We start from the raw sequence: 13,925 nt of genomic DNA on the forward strand, positions 1-13,925 counted from the left end.
CTTCATGTACAGATTACCAGACACAAGAAGTGTTATAGCACCACACACCACTAAACCAACGAGCAGTAACAGCAAAGTTTAAGGATAAACTGACAAAACTTAAGAGAAACATAACACTGTTAGTGAAACAATGGTAAGTTTCACTCCACACAGCATCTTATTACACTTAAAAATGCTATTGTTGAACAGAACTTTGAATTAATTAGGATTGAATTAACCCTGTAACTGTACTTTTATTGTTCATCCTGTTAAATTTGAGTACTGAACTGCAGACCCTTAGTGCCTATAGCACACATACACCTGAGCCTGCATGGAATAAGGAATGAAGGCTGCACCCCTGTAGTTCTAGCAGTGACTGCATCCCTCTGCATAGGAAAGAGCCATGGGTTTCAGAGGAACACACCATTTAGTGTTCTTAGAAGCCCCAGGATGTCAGTGCTCACCACTGCCACCCAGGAGGTGCAGCTGCACACAGCCAGCTCCAAATCTTGAGGCACTGAACTGCTGAAGCATTTCTGTCTCTCCCACCTGCACCCCACACCAGCATGCTGCTCCCCCTACACTGCTGAATGCACCCCATTTCTGAAATGCAGATGGTGCCATGGCATTCTGCCAGCAACTCAAGCTCAATACCCTTCATGCCATTTGGCTTCTAGAGAACATTACCTGCATTTCCTGGGCTCCACACTGTACAGAAGCTCCCAAGGCAGCAGCAGAACTCCTAGACAGAGCATGGCTCACAAACTCGGGAGGCCAGAGCTGCGACTGGAGCCAGGGAGCTCTTCAGAGCAAACCATGACCTGCTTTCCAGCCACAGCAGTACAAGATGCTCCAGGCAAACTCCAAATCTCCCTTTTCTCAAAGCAAGCCTTATCAGCTCTAGCTCTTTTCTAGGGCTCCACTTCTGCACCTCCTGTGATGCACAACAGTTTTATAGGGTACAGCACTCAGAGCACTGGTAAACAAAGCTGCAGTCCAGGAGCCACTATCCTTTTGCCATTACAAACACAATACCTTTCAACAGGTCATGTGTCAAGTATCAACGAGGACAAAAAAAACTCACTGGGGACAAGGTTCTAGGAAGTAAGGTATTTTGAGTATTTAATAGATGACATTCCAAGCCTGTACAATGCAACATCATTCAACTCTTTTGTAGAGATTTTTTTTTGCCAATTTGATTTGAGAAACAGGCAGCTAATAGACAGTGCCACTTGATTCAGAAACATGCATGTGGCCTGGGGGAAGCTCAAAGCATTACCAAGTCAAAAGCACATACTCACTGATAAAGTATACACTGGACTACAAGGTAAACCCCTACCATTTCTTCAGCAGAATTCCATCTTTTTCATCCTGTCACAACCCATCTGTAGTGTCTCATCTTGTCTGTGACCTTATTTAGAATTCATCTGCATATCCAGATAAGGAGTGTAAAGATAATTTCAGGATGGTTGCAACCTAAGGCAACTCCCACTGATGTTTTCCTTCTTAAGTGAGCAAGTGATCAGCCAAAGCTTTTCTACTGGGAGACATTCAGAAACAAGTCAAGTATCACAATGTTTATTGATAGATACAAGTATATAAAATCAGGGCATGAACATGTCTTGATAAATTAAGTAGACTTAATTTCAGTACTGTAAGAGGGACCAATTCAAAATTTCTCACCATGTCATCTTTCACACCCACAAAAACCTCTTTGAAAGGGCATTAAACCATCTCTTCAGCCGATCAGTTTTTTTGTGCAAGTAAACTGTTCCTTTTTAAAAAAGACTTGTGCACTTGCCCAGGCTCAAGGATATTAAAACCTAGCACATAAAGCCCATTACTAGAGGTAGAAATACAGGCAAATATACTATTACGGCAACAACCATCGATTACAGTTAAGGATTCTCTGTAACAACCAAATGGATAATCAAATATTGCAACAACTCAAGTATTACACTGAGCAAAGTGCATTTCTACAGTATTCAGTGTTGCTATTCAGTTTCTAACTTAAAAACAGCCTATGATAACTGGCAGCAAAGAAGACCCTTGCAACAGACTGCTTCTGCTCGAGAACTTATGATGTAATTATTGCATGCTGCTAATACACTGTTATCTAAACATTGAAGATACTCTAAAATATTTTTATTGTCGACTATTAAGACATACTACAAAAACCTTTTGCAGAGAACATCCTACTGACATACTTCTGCTTTAAATATTGTGAAACATTACAGCGGAATGAATTTCGCAGTGGTTAGGTCAAATGCAGTTACATCATAGCAACAGTATGTTTGCACAAATTAAGGCTTTGGCTGGTTCTTTAGTCACCTTCTTCTTCAGATTCTTCTTCTTCAGCAGTTTCCAGCCAGGTTAACCACTGGTTTACCTGCAGTTACACAAAATTGGTTTAAGGGAGCAGGAATTGTTTTCCCATTAGGTACTTCTGCAGAACACTCATTGTCCCCAGCTCATCTTAAAAAACCTTTCGCACCTGCACTATACGTGGGCCTCTAGTAAACAAGAAAGATTTAGTTCATCTTGCTTTTAAGTCCTTCCTAGTGAAATATTCCATCAAGTCTCTTAGACACTACAAAAGCTTTCTCAAACACTCCAGTGCAGACAAAATAACAAAAGACAAGTCTCTCTTCTAATGTTAGCAGACTTACCTGGAATAAAGCTTTGCCTTTCCCTGGAAACTCTTGAGTAATGTCTTCTTTCCATGCCAAGAAGGCTTCTTCTTCAATGATCTCCATGTCATAGAAATGAACAAAGAAGCGCAGTAACATGCCTATGAGAGGGAATTTAGACTTGGTTAGCTTTATAAGCTCAAGAGTTCACTCCATTTCAAGAAATGCAGGGACAAGGCCTTGATGCACTTACCTTTTGGAAAATTACTGTTGTAGCAGTGCACCTGGAGTGCATACAAAGCACTCACTTGCAGATCAACATGGTCATGGAGGAACTTCTGCATCACTGGCTTGAAGGAAAGAAGCAGCTGTTTTTCCTGCTCGAGCTGCTCTTTAGATGGAGCAGATGAAGAATCCGATTCGTCACTGGGTGGGTTTACTTCACTAGAAATATACTGCAAGAAACTGGACAGAAAAAAAACAAAGCTAAGTTCTGCAAACCAAGATCAAAGGACTTGACATTTCAAGTTCGGGTAGCCAATCCTCCTGCTTGCACCTGCAGTCAGGACCAAGCACAGCAACTTGTTTTGTGGTTCAGTGCAACACAAAAAAAAATCCCTGTTTTGCCTTTGTTACAGCTCAACATTTTAGATAAACACACAGGCCTACACCTCCTCCTAAAGAAAGCTCTTCACACTGATGCAAGCCTGGAGATTTGCTTTTCTTCTCAAATACAATAGGATTTTACTAGAGAAGGTTCACTTGGAACCATCTGTCTTCCCCATGTACTGCATGTCAGATTTCTGCAGACTACATTTGAGCCTTTGAGATACTGCCTTACTGCTAACTTAACCAAACAAGTACCTGAAATACATGGAACAGCATCTCACCTGGTCATCAATATATTCACAAATCCCTTATCTACATGAAGCTTGGGTGAAATGTTATCTTTAATCCACTTATAGATGGCTTGAGGGGATGGATCCGATTTTATTTGCTTTAGCAGCTCCTTCTCCAGTTTCAGAAGCGGGAACAAGAAGCTAAGCCCCTTCCCTTCCAAGATCTCCAGCATGCGGTCCTTGTTCTGGTCAATTTCTGTCAAGGGAATAAAGACATGTCTGAGTGCTTCTCGAGAGCTCTAAGTCATGGTCATGGCTCCAGCCACCCCTTAAGAAACATCATTCCTAGCAATAATGACAGATAATTCCACCAAGATAACCCTGCACGTTATTTTACTCTGGCATAAACTAGAACAACATCTCTAGGATCACCTTACTCTAGGATCAGGTGACAGAAGAGCTCTGTGGCAACTCTTACCTGGTAACATTTTCTGCATGTTCACTTTGCTTTGTTGGAACAATTCTGTTAGCCATTCACGGTCTTGTAACTTAGCTAACTGCTGAAGACAGAGCAGGAAGAGAGGGAAATGGGTGCCACTCTCCAGTGGTTGAGCCAGTTCGGAAATGCTCACCAGGTCTGAAATAATGGCACGGGCTGCAAACTGTGCTAAGTAGGATTTCACTAATGGGATGTCCACCTCCAGTTTGGGGCACTGGTCCAATACATTCAGGAATGCCTAGGAAACAGTACACACACAAGATGAAATTCTTAAGTAATTCTGTTCCTGTGCAACAGAATACTCATAGTACATTTTATGTAATCACTTGCAAAGAAGGTCTCAGGTTCCAATTGCACAAATACTACCTGTCTTCCTGTCACTGCTTCTTGTGCCCCTCACAGGTTCATGTACTATTTTACCGCCTCACATTAACAGAACTTAAATATTTGCACACTGCCTTTCCAGCACCTGCACACCATGAAAAGCCAAAAAACAAGGACTACAAGATTATCAGAACACAGTACCTGCATGAAGTTGTCACTGGTGGCTATTCCCTCCTGCTTGAGCAAGCTGATCAAAGTACTTGCTTTCTCTTTGTCCTCATCTGATCTATCTAGGGATTGAAGGATTACTTTGCTCAGCATCTCAGGAATGAAGTGTTTTGGAGCTCTCATTTCTCTCACAGTATTGACAGCATCATTAGCATTTCCATTGTTCAGATATTCAGTCACAACAGCCTCCTGGAGGGGAAAGAAGTACAGTTGAAGTATTCTTTCTGAAGAGCACATCCAAAGCTGCAAGACTCAGCAGTGCACACTAACTTACAGTTTGTTTAAGCAGCTCTTCCTTAGAAGGAGGTGGTTTCTTGGTGGTCTTTGCAGGCTTTTCTTGTATAAGTGGTGGATTTGTTTTAAGACCAAGTTGAGGCGGCTGAAAGAGACCAAAATTTGTTTCTTTGAAGCACATCTACCTTTGCTTAAATCAAGTATTACAATACAAAACATAAGCAGATGGAATTCAATTTGGTTTCAGATGTTCTTTTCCCAAGTCCTGCTCTGTGCAAAGACCTCTCTCCCTTCCCACACTAGAAATACAGTTTTCCAAGCACAAACAGGGAAGTATAGCCAACAACATACTGGAATTTTTTGTATTTACCTGTCCCAAAGGCGGTGTCTGAGTGCGTGGTGGTTGAGCACTGGGAGGAATCATAGTTATCTGGGGCTGAAGCTTTGGCACTTGGTTTTTATTCATTAGAAAAGACTGAGCAGGTCTCAGGCTAATCTGTAAATAGTAAGTCAAAGAAAAACTTAAACTGTTTCAAGTATTCTGACCAACAATACACAGCCATGGACTTACTCCAACTGATCTCACTGAAGCATGACTCCATTTTTATAGTATTAGTACTCAAATACAAATTAAGCCACAAGTGTTCTGAAACTCTCCCCAAAAGCAAGTTACTGCCATTTAGTTCAACTGGTATAAACACCTAGAAATGCTCCTTTTAGATGCAGTATGTTAGAGACCCAAGAAGATAATCAGCATGTTTGCTGATGTATTTTACAGCCAAGATAAAACTACCAAATTGCTCAGAAATCGGGATACAAGTCTGGTTAACACACAAAATCACAATGCAGTTTACTCTGCATTTGAAATTTTGCCTATTAGCCAGTTCTAAACAAAAGAAAACAAAACAAAAAAAGTAAACCTGGTCCAGCACTTCAGGGTTTCTAAAGTTCAGGATTTTATGAAGTTTTAATTAAATGTATTGTTATCAATAGGATGCATGGGAACTGATGTCAGTAGTGTTCTTAGAAGTGTGTGGGAATGAAGGGAGACCCCAAAAAATTGCCCTCATATCTCAGTCTTGCTCATAGGACGCTGGATACCCTAAGGAAAGTGAGGGGGGGGTAAAAAGTGAAAGAGGAAGGGACAAAGAAGGAGGAGAATGAGGAGGAGGAGAAAGAGTTCCAGCATTAGTCCTCATAATAACGCGTCTTGCTATAATCATTGGGCAATATTTAGAATAGGCTGTAAATAATGTAGGCATGTCATGTACCTCATCTGCATTAAGCTGTCCTTTCTTAGAAAACCGAGGTGGCATATCCTTCGACTGTCCTTGTTGCTGGGATAAGAGTCCCTGATTCTGGGTATGGTAGAGTTGGCTTTGCCCCTATTTCAGAAAGGGAGATATAGAGAAAGAAGTGCAGATGATGGAGTGGCGTACATCATATGGTAAGTAGTACCAGAGGGACCAGAGGAACAAAGATTCTATTTGCCAGGAAGGGAGAAAGAAGGAGCAGGGGTGGTGGGAGAGTAGCATCTATCCCTAAAAACAGGGCTATCTTTTATTTAAAACACACCGTTCTGACCCACCAAAGCCACATGCACCTCTTCTTGCAGTTAAAAAAAAAAAAAATCAAAACAAAAAAGTGTACTTCTTGCATCTTTTGTACAATTTAAAAAGTGGTTTAGAATTTTTGTATCAGCTGAGCATCAGTTATCTGAATCAAATCTGAATAGGTCTTTCAACATAAGCAGACTACAATCCATAACATACGCATCTCAGGAAGTGCTTCTAAATAAGCAGAAGTCAGCGTGTGAACATCCTCCTTACCTGACTTTTCAGAAAAGATTTGCCTAGGTCTCCAAACTGGGATTGAGCAGAAGGCATGAGGTGACCCCCATGGCCATTGAAGAGTTGGTTTGAACGATGGCGTCCCATGGTGGGTGAGAATCTATCCTGAATAACCCCTGGACCAGTACCAATTCCGCTACCTGGATTAGCAAAGAGACCAATGACAGTTTTAGTCCTTACTCAGCACAGCAGAGCCACAGCCATCCCATCACCCCTGTGGTGTCACTGTACCTGGCATTTGTCCAAACATATCAGCAAGCCCTCCGAGTGGGTCCCTGTCAAGTTTCATCCTGGGTGGCATAAAGGGTCCCTCCAGAAAGAAGTCGCTTCGCATCCCTTGAGACATAGGAGCAGGAATAAAAACTCCCAGATCCTTTAAAACAGGAATTATAGTTTTGGTCAGTTTCAAGTAGCACCCCCAAGAAAGCCAAGGTTTTAGACCCCAACTACAGAAGTCTATCTGGTTTTAAGCCTTAAGCCAACTGTCACACTATTTGAGAACTATTCCCAAGTGCACAGCACCACGTCAGGCTCTGGACCTTACAAGAACACTCACTTTTACTGCATCTTGACGGATTTGATTGATAGTCTTTGGTCCATTGTCAAGAAAAGCTTTGCGAGGAACCCAGTTGTGTTCTCTCAACTCCACAGTATCCTTGGGGAAAAAAACAGGTATTAGGAAAGGACTCAAGGTAATTTTGCAAGAAAAAAGCAGCAGAAAGCCATTTTATCATCATACCTGCAGCAGGAAACGAATCCTTGCTGGCAATTCCTTACTTGACATCAAGGAGCGCATACGGGCAAAGTACTGATCCATTAAGGACTAGAGGAACAAAAGTTACACGGCATAATTCTATCAGTGCCTTGAATGAAATAATGCAACAAGCTGTCCCTTCCTGCCATCTCTAGCTCCTTGATGACAGTTTAAAGATCTAATGTATTAAGACATTTGAATCAGAGATAAGCAACACAGCCAAAATTTTGCTCATTTTTAAGTTTACATTCCAAACTCTCATCTCTCCAACCACCTAACTGTGCTAAAAATAGCTCCTCAGCATATCTTTTCAAGGAGTGTTTAGAAAAACAACAGTCTCACTTACACGATTTCCTGATGACCCTAACTACATCCTGGTAAGATGTTTAAAACTGTTTCAAAGATTGGCTTTTTCTATGAAAAGAATTAGTCTAGGAGCCATAGTTGGCACTCTGTTCTCTGAAAAAAAAAAATCAAACCTTTGTTTTGCATGTATGAATACAGAAGGTTCAGGCAATCAAAACCCTTAGCCACAGAGTTTTAATTAGGTTAATGACTGCACTGGGTAGGCACATACCTTGGCTTTCGCATGATCTAATCTAGGTCCCACTGTCCTCATTATCTGACAGAGGCACTCCAAATCCTCCCCCATATCTTTGAGTTGAACTCTCTTCTTCTTTTCCAAAAGCTGAAAAATTAAAGGGGAGATTTAGTATTTAAAATCTTGGCAAGTGATAACTTATAACCTTGTATACTGACAAATACAAAAACATTGTTTTGTTCTGAAGGGAAACGGACTTAAAAAACGTAATTTTAGGAACTGCCAATTTTTAACTATGTGTACTTTGAACCACCTATAACACACACTTGTATTTTGGTCCAACTGCATTTGGCATTGGAGACAGTTCATATGGCTTTGAACAAAGCTAATTTTACTTCTTAATCATGCCAAAAGTTAACAGTAGAGCAATGGGTAATCGCCAGGAAACGTTTTTGGGGCATTTTATACTCCTGCTCCAAGACTCCCAAAGCAGCACTGACATTTGCAGATTTGATTTTGTTTTTAAGTTCTGCTTTGCTCCTAGCCCCCACCTAATATGAATACTCACTGTTTTGATGCACTTATGAAGGATAGATTCATGAATAAGATCAAGCTTGCCAAGTTCTCCAATGAATTTGATGTTCCCCAGCATCTTGATCTTGGCAATGGCTCTCTGTTCCTCCTCCTCGGGGAGGAGGGGACCATCATGCTTATCATAGACTGAAAAACAAAGAAGCCTGTTTTACATGGCTGTGGGAAAAGATGACAAGTAGATTCTGTACTAAAGTGGTTTTAAAACTTACTATCAACATTTCTGGTTCGGTTTTCAAATTCATCTTGAAGTTTAGATATTAGGAGGCGTCTGAATGTCTACAAAATAGAACAAAGAAAACAATTAAGCTAATCAGGGCAGCCACAAATGCATGCAAAATTTACCATTCCAGATTGAGAAATGCACTCACTGTGCTTTGCTTCTGTCCTGGATGACTCTCTGCTGATGGGCCATCAAAGTTGGGTGCATCTTCTGCCAGTCGCAGACATAGTTGAGCGTACAGCGAGCTATACTTGGGCTCTTCAAGGGCTTTGTCTACGATCTACAGAGAGTGAGGTTGGGTAAGGCAGCAGCCAGCAGCAGGGTGCAAATGTTATTTCAAAAGTGAGTTACAAGACATAGAATGGATTACTACCACTCATCTGGAACATCCTGTACTCTGATAAATCAAACAAACAATGCAGTCCAACACCAAAGCAAAGGACAAAAGCCATTGTGTGCTTCTGAATAACCTCTATCACTCTTGGCCAACAAAACCCAAGTTTACTATCCCAACACTTAAGTCAGTTTCAGCAATCTGATTTCATGTAAAAAAGTGATTTAACAATTACATCAATGTCCCAAGAGGTCACCAGTGGCAGCCTTTCCAAAACCAAGAGGCTTGCTCCTCAGGAAAAGAGGAAGAGGTCAACAAATAATATGGCTAAACTAGCATCTTTAGTATTAAAAAAATAATCATGGAACCCCAATCACATCTAGTGATCATGGATACTTCTAAATGAGAAACCTACAGCATAAAGCTTGCTTCCTGCCCAGCAGATCCTTTTTTACATAGAAAGCAGGGGCAGGGGTGGTGTCTGATAATCCAAATATACAAAAGCCACTATTCATGCTACTTCTGTATACCATCAAAATCAACCAACCCCCTGCTTTTTAGCATGCAAGAAAATTGTAGTTAAAAGAAAGGCAAGCAGCTTACCAGCAGTATGACCCCTTTTAGGATGAGCTTAGATTCTACACCCACATTGAGGAGCTCAAGGCATAGCTTGTCAAACTTTTCAGGAGTAAGCTTATTTAGTATGCTAAAGAGGAACAAAAACAAGAAACACAGAATACAGTTATTATAAGCATGCCACAAGATGCAACTTATCTTTTAACTTTCCAAGTCTATCAAAAATTGAGAATTAATTTTTCATTCAACTGTTGTTTTTATTTTTTTTTTTTACATCCTCAGACTGAAGTATCATTGAAAACACTTATCTGCTTACAAGAAATACCTGAAGTGTTTTCTGCTGCTAGATTATCAGGTTGGTTCCTTGCTACAGGACACACCTCCCCTAAACTCAAGGCCCACATCCTCCTTTCCCCTCCAGCCCATTTCTTAGGTACTCACTGCTAATGAAAACAGCAAGGAAAGCAGTAATTTTGTGAGAACTTACCCTCTTACTTTCCTGAAGATTGCATCATGTCGTTCTTTGTCGTTTGCGGAGTCGTCATCTCGTCTAGTGCTTCGTGAAGGAATCCATTTCTGAGCGTTTTGCCCTGGGGTTTTCCCCAGGAACTCGCTGCAGAAATTTGAAGAATACAGTTGTTAAAATAGAAAGTGATTTAAAGAACTGCCCTTTGAACCTTTCAGTGTTGCCTTACTCAAACCAATTCCATTATTTGCTTCGTTAAGTGCACAAAACTGCCCCTATCAAGACTGCAACATCTGCTGCACAGGAAAGTATCACTCAACACCAACTCTCCACACTTTTTATGTTAAATACATGAACAAGCCCGTGCACCTCCTGTTAACCATGAGGTACACTGTAAAGGGTACAGAATGGAAAACATTTAAATGTCTCTAAGTTCTTAGGTATTTCTGGTACAACTTTAAAACTACCCTACTTTCACCTCTATATTCAACATGCTCCGACTTTAAAATCATGCAAATCCAACAGCAAGATGACATACCTGTTGCTGGCAGTCTTGGGATAGTGCTGAGGTGCACCCCTACCACCTCCTCCGCCTGAAGAAGCACTGTTAAAAACAACCATGGAATCCTAGGTTAGTCCAAACATCTCAGTTTTGGTATACACTTCACACTAATTGGAGATCTTTTCAAAGGAGATTTTTCATTTTTAACTACTCAAACAAACTGAAGGTACCTGAAACGAGAAGCACCCCCTTCTGCAATCGCACTCTCCACTTTGGCGGCTTGACAACGAAGAATCTTCAAAAGAATAAAATTAAATTGACGGGGTAGGGAAAAACAAAACCTAGAAAGACAAACCAAGCATTCATATTATACTTGTTTACTACCAGCTATAGCATCTCATTTTAAAAAGTACAAACGTTTATTAGAGAATGAGAACCCTCCAACACTGAACTTTACAGAAAATAAGAAAACTTTCATTCATGCAATACTTGGGACAGTCACAGAAAGGCCGATTTCATCATTATGGCCATGTTTTCCAGCGGGGGTGAAAGGAAGGAGGCAAGGGACTCATGAGCTGGGTAAAACCCTCAAGTTTACCCAAAAGCCAAGAGTGCTCAGAGAGAAGCATGAAAGTACTTTTTTTTCTGATTACACAGCACAATGACTCCTTTATTGACGTGATTTAGAAGCTATGATTTATAATGGCACGACAGACCAGCCAAATTCTAAAGTGAAAAGCCGCAGATAACAAACGGCACACAGTAAAACGTGCGTATTATGCGTCCAAATGGCGTACTAAGCTACCAAACAATAAAAAAAAATCTACCGTCCGCCCACCACCTCAACTTTCTCCTTGCAGAAAGAGCCTCAGTGCATCGCTCACGTAGCAGCGAGGCGAGCACAGGGAAGGGCCTGGGGGAGGAGGGAGCGCCTGAAGCGCCCCGGATGCGCTCGGGGCGCTCCCGGAGCCGAGCCCGGCGCGGGCACGAGGAGCGCCGACAACATGGCGGCAGCGGCGGCGAACAAAAGGCTGGGCCGCGGAGAGCGCCCCCCGCAGGCGCCGCGCGGCGCCGCTCCCCCCCCGCCCCGCCCGGCGGGCGCCGCCCGCTGCCCGCGCCCGCCCGGCTCTTTGTTCTCCGCCAGGGCGCCGGGCGGGACCCGCTCCCCCGCACCACGGCGGCCGCCCCGCGAGGCACGAGGGGGAAGCAGGCGGGATCGCCCCGCAGCGCGGCGCCCGAGCCCCCACACAGGAAACGCGGGCGAGGCTGCTGCCGGGTGACGCGGCGCTTCGGCAGCCCGCTCTCCCCTCCCGGGAAGGCAACCAACAATAATAAAAAATGAATTAGAAAACCGTCTTGTCACCACCCCAACGGCAATGGGGATCCTCGGAACTCAGCCCGCTATGTGTACCGCGGCTACTCCCTCTAAGAGAAACCTGGGGGCACAGTGCGGGCGCCCGTAGACCGCGGCCAGATCACCATCCTGCAGCCGACCCGAGACAAACAAAGGCATGGTCTGTACGGACAGGCACTGCCCGACCCCGTCTCCCTTGCTCTAACCTGAAACACAGCCGCTCAGCCTCCCCTCCTCGCCCAGTGGGGGCTGCCGAGCTCCTCCACCGCTTCGCTCAGCGGCGGCGGGGCTCTCAAAGCCGGCAGCGGGAGCGGCCGCCGGCCCGGGCCGCCATTTTGTGCCGGAGAAACAGACAAGCAACGGAAAAGAAAATGGCGGCCGCTCCGGGCAGCCGCCATTTTAGGCTGCAGCTGCAGCAGTACCCGCTCACTCCCGGCCCCGGACTCGCGCGCCTCCCGCCACTCCCGCATTTCTCACCTTCCCTAAGGCCTTGTCAGCTTCCCCGGGTCCCGGCGGCTACCAAGGGCAGGGGAAAAGGCAAGAGAAGGGGGGGGAGGGGAAGGGAGCCGGGGACCGGGGCTGGGGAGGGGAAGGGGGGAGCGCGCGGGACAGGGCGAGTCTCCGAGTCACCACAGCAGCAGCAGCACCGGCCCGATGCCTCCCCCCGCCACCTCCATAGAGCGCCGACCGCCGCCGCCGCGTCTCGGGCGCTCCCCGGCAGCCCCACTAACTTTATCACCCTTCACGCAACCTACCCCACCTCCCGCCGGCACCCGCCAATCGTCGCCGACCGCTCCACCCGTCCTGCCAATCACAGCCGAGGAAGGGGGTGGTGCCTGGGCCGGGGTGGGCGGTGGAGGGAGGAGGTTTGGTTGAGCCGCGCCGCCGCCGCAGTGCAGCACCGGTATTCACGAACGCTGCTACGCCAGGGGCTGCCGGCGCCGCCGCGCAAACCACCGGGGCTGCGCTACTGGCGTAGCCGCTCCATGGCGGCCGCTGGGCCGCCGCGTCCCCGTGCTGTTCGCTACTGAGCTGCAGCCCCCACAGTGCTCCAGTGCCAGGGGATTGCCGTGCGGGCTGTAGGCACGGTCACAGACGGGTACTTTATTGTATATATGCTAGTATATGCGTTCGTAAGATTTTTGTTTGTTTGGGGGTTTTAAAAATTTTATTTAATAAATTTATTTAAGCCCCTTCTGTCAGCCCACATTTCAGATTTGGCTGAGGTAAAAAATGAGCCGATAGCAGTCGGTAGCGCTGGGCTTGCAGTCAGAGCCGGAGGAAGATGTTTGCTATCTGAGCTCCAGGAGCCTGCCTGTACGGATCCAGTTTCAGGTTTGCTTTTGGGCTTTGGAAACTATTTCTCTGCATGTGCTTTTTGGCCGTGAACCGGCCTGTCCGGGGCTGCAGGCACCCCTCGGACAACCAGGGCTCAGGAGAGACATTTGTGTTTGTCGTGGTAAGCACTCAGCTAGTGGAGTGTTGCTGCTCAGTTAAACAAAACAAAGATGGCCAGGCTTCCAGCTGTAGGTGAAGTTTGAGTCATGGAGACTTCCAGAGAATCACCCGTGAGGGGTTTTATCCTTTAACAGCCCGGCCTCCGTCCCGGGTGGTGGCTAAGGTGGCTGCCACCGTGGATTCCCGAAGGACTAAATGTATTTGTCCTGGATGGGGCAGGGCAGAAAAACAAGGGCTCTGGAAAGGTGAGGAGAAGCCCCACAAACACCCACATTTGCTTTGTTCACACATCCGCCTTCAGCTTTCGGTTTGAGTGACTCACGGTTCAGATGACTGGGAGAAAGTGATCCATGGAGTAACTCCTGAACTGTGCAGATGGCAAGTCCAAACACATGATCCTGCAGAACTTCCAGCTTCTTTCCAAAGCCAACCCCATTCCTAATGCTTTCAACACAGCATGCCACCATGTCCCAAGGGTTATGTAAGGCCTAAAAGGGGCTGTCATGTGGGAATTGTTATGCTGCATCTTATATGGGATGAAGC

General features: G+C 44.9%; 1 protein-coding gene across 4 annotated transcripts; it reads right to left on the reverse strand.

Annotated features, from left to right (window-relative positions):
* Nucleotides 1-1,541: 1,541 nt before the first annotated feature.
* Nucleotides 1,542-12,689, reverse strand: EIF4G2 (eukaryotic translation initiation factor 4 gamma 2). Of its 4 annotated transcripts, none has more exons than XM_079309104.1 (22): nt 12,402-12,670; nt 10,801-10,911; nt 10,607-10,672; nt 10,090-10,215; nt 9,630-9,732; nt 8,841-8,972; nt 8,682-8,748; nt 8,447-8,598; nt 7,915-8,025; nt 7,323-7,406; nt 7,140-7,238; nt 6,815-6,956; nt 6,563-6,723; nt 6,005-6,118; nt 5,104-5,229; nt 4,774-4,878; nt 4,473-4,688; nt 3,927-4,185; nt 3,500-3,704; nt 2,863-3,074; nt 2,649-2,770; nt 1,542-2,368 (listed from the first exon to the last, which is right to left on the reverse strand). In XM_079309104.1, the coding sequence occupies exons 8-22, from the start codon at nt 8,528-8,530 to the stop codon at nt 2,303-2,305; spliced, it is 2,106 nt and encodes a 701-aa protein (XP_079165230.1). In that variant the 5' UTR covers nt 8,531-8,598; nt 8,682-8,748; nt 8,841-8,972; nt 9,630-9,732; nt 10,090-10,215; nt 10,607-10,672; nt 10,801-10,911; nt 12,402-12,670; the 3' UTR covers nt 1,542-2,302. The 4 variants fall into 4 exon arrangements, with proteins under 4 accessions (XP_079165230.1, XP_079165231.1, XP_079165232.1 ...); XM_079309105.1 differs by having other exon boundaries at nt 10,801-10,865; nt 12,402-12,650; XM_079309106.1 differs by lacking the exon at nt 6,005-6,118 and having other exon boundaries at nt 12,402-12,689.
* Between the last annotated feature and the right edge of the window lie 1,236 nt (nt 12,690-13,925).

Source organism: Erithacus rubecula (genome assembly GCF_903797595.1).
Source record: "Erithacus rubecula genome assembly, chromosome: 6".
Lineage (NCBI taxonomy): Eukaryota > Metazoa > Chordata > Aves > Passeriformes > Muscicapidae > Erithacus > Erithacus rubecula.

Bases quoted from the DNA above. Each gene is read 5' to 3' on its own strand.
- EIF4G2 (XM_079309104.1), bottom strand. From the start codon at position 8,530: ATGCTGGGGAACATCAAATTCATTGGAGAACTTGGCAAGCTTGATCTT. The intron at 7,407-7,914 runs GTATGTGCCTAC...TTGTTCCTCTAG, and splicing joins TAGATCATGCGAAAGCCAAG to TCCTTAATGGATCAGTACTT. The intron at 4,186-4,472 runs GTACTGTGTTCT...ACTGTTTCCTAG, and splicing joins CCAGTGACAACTTCATGCAG to GCATTCCTGAATGTATTGGA.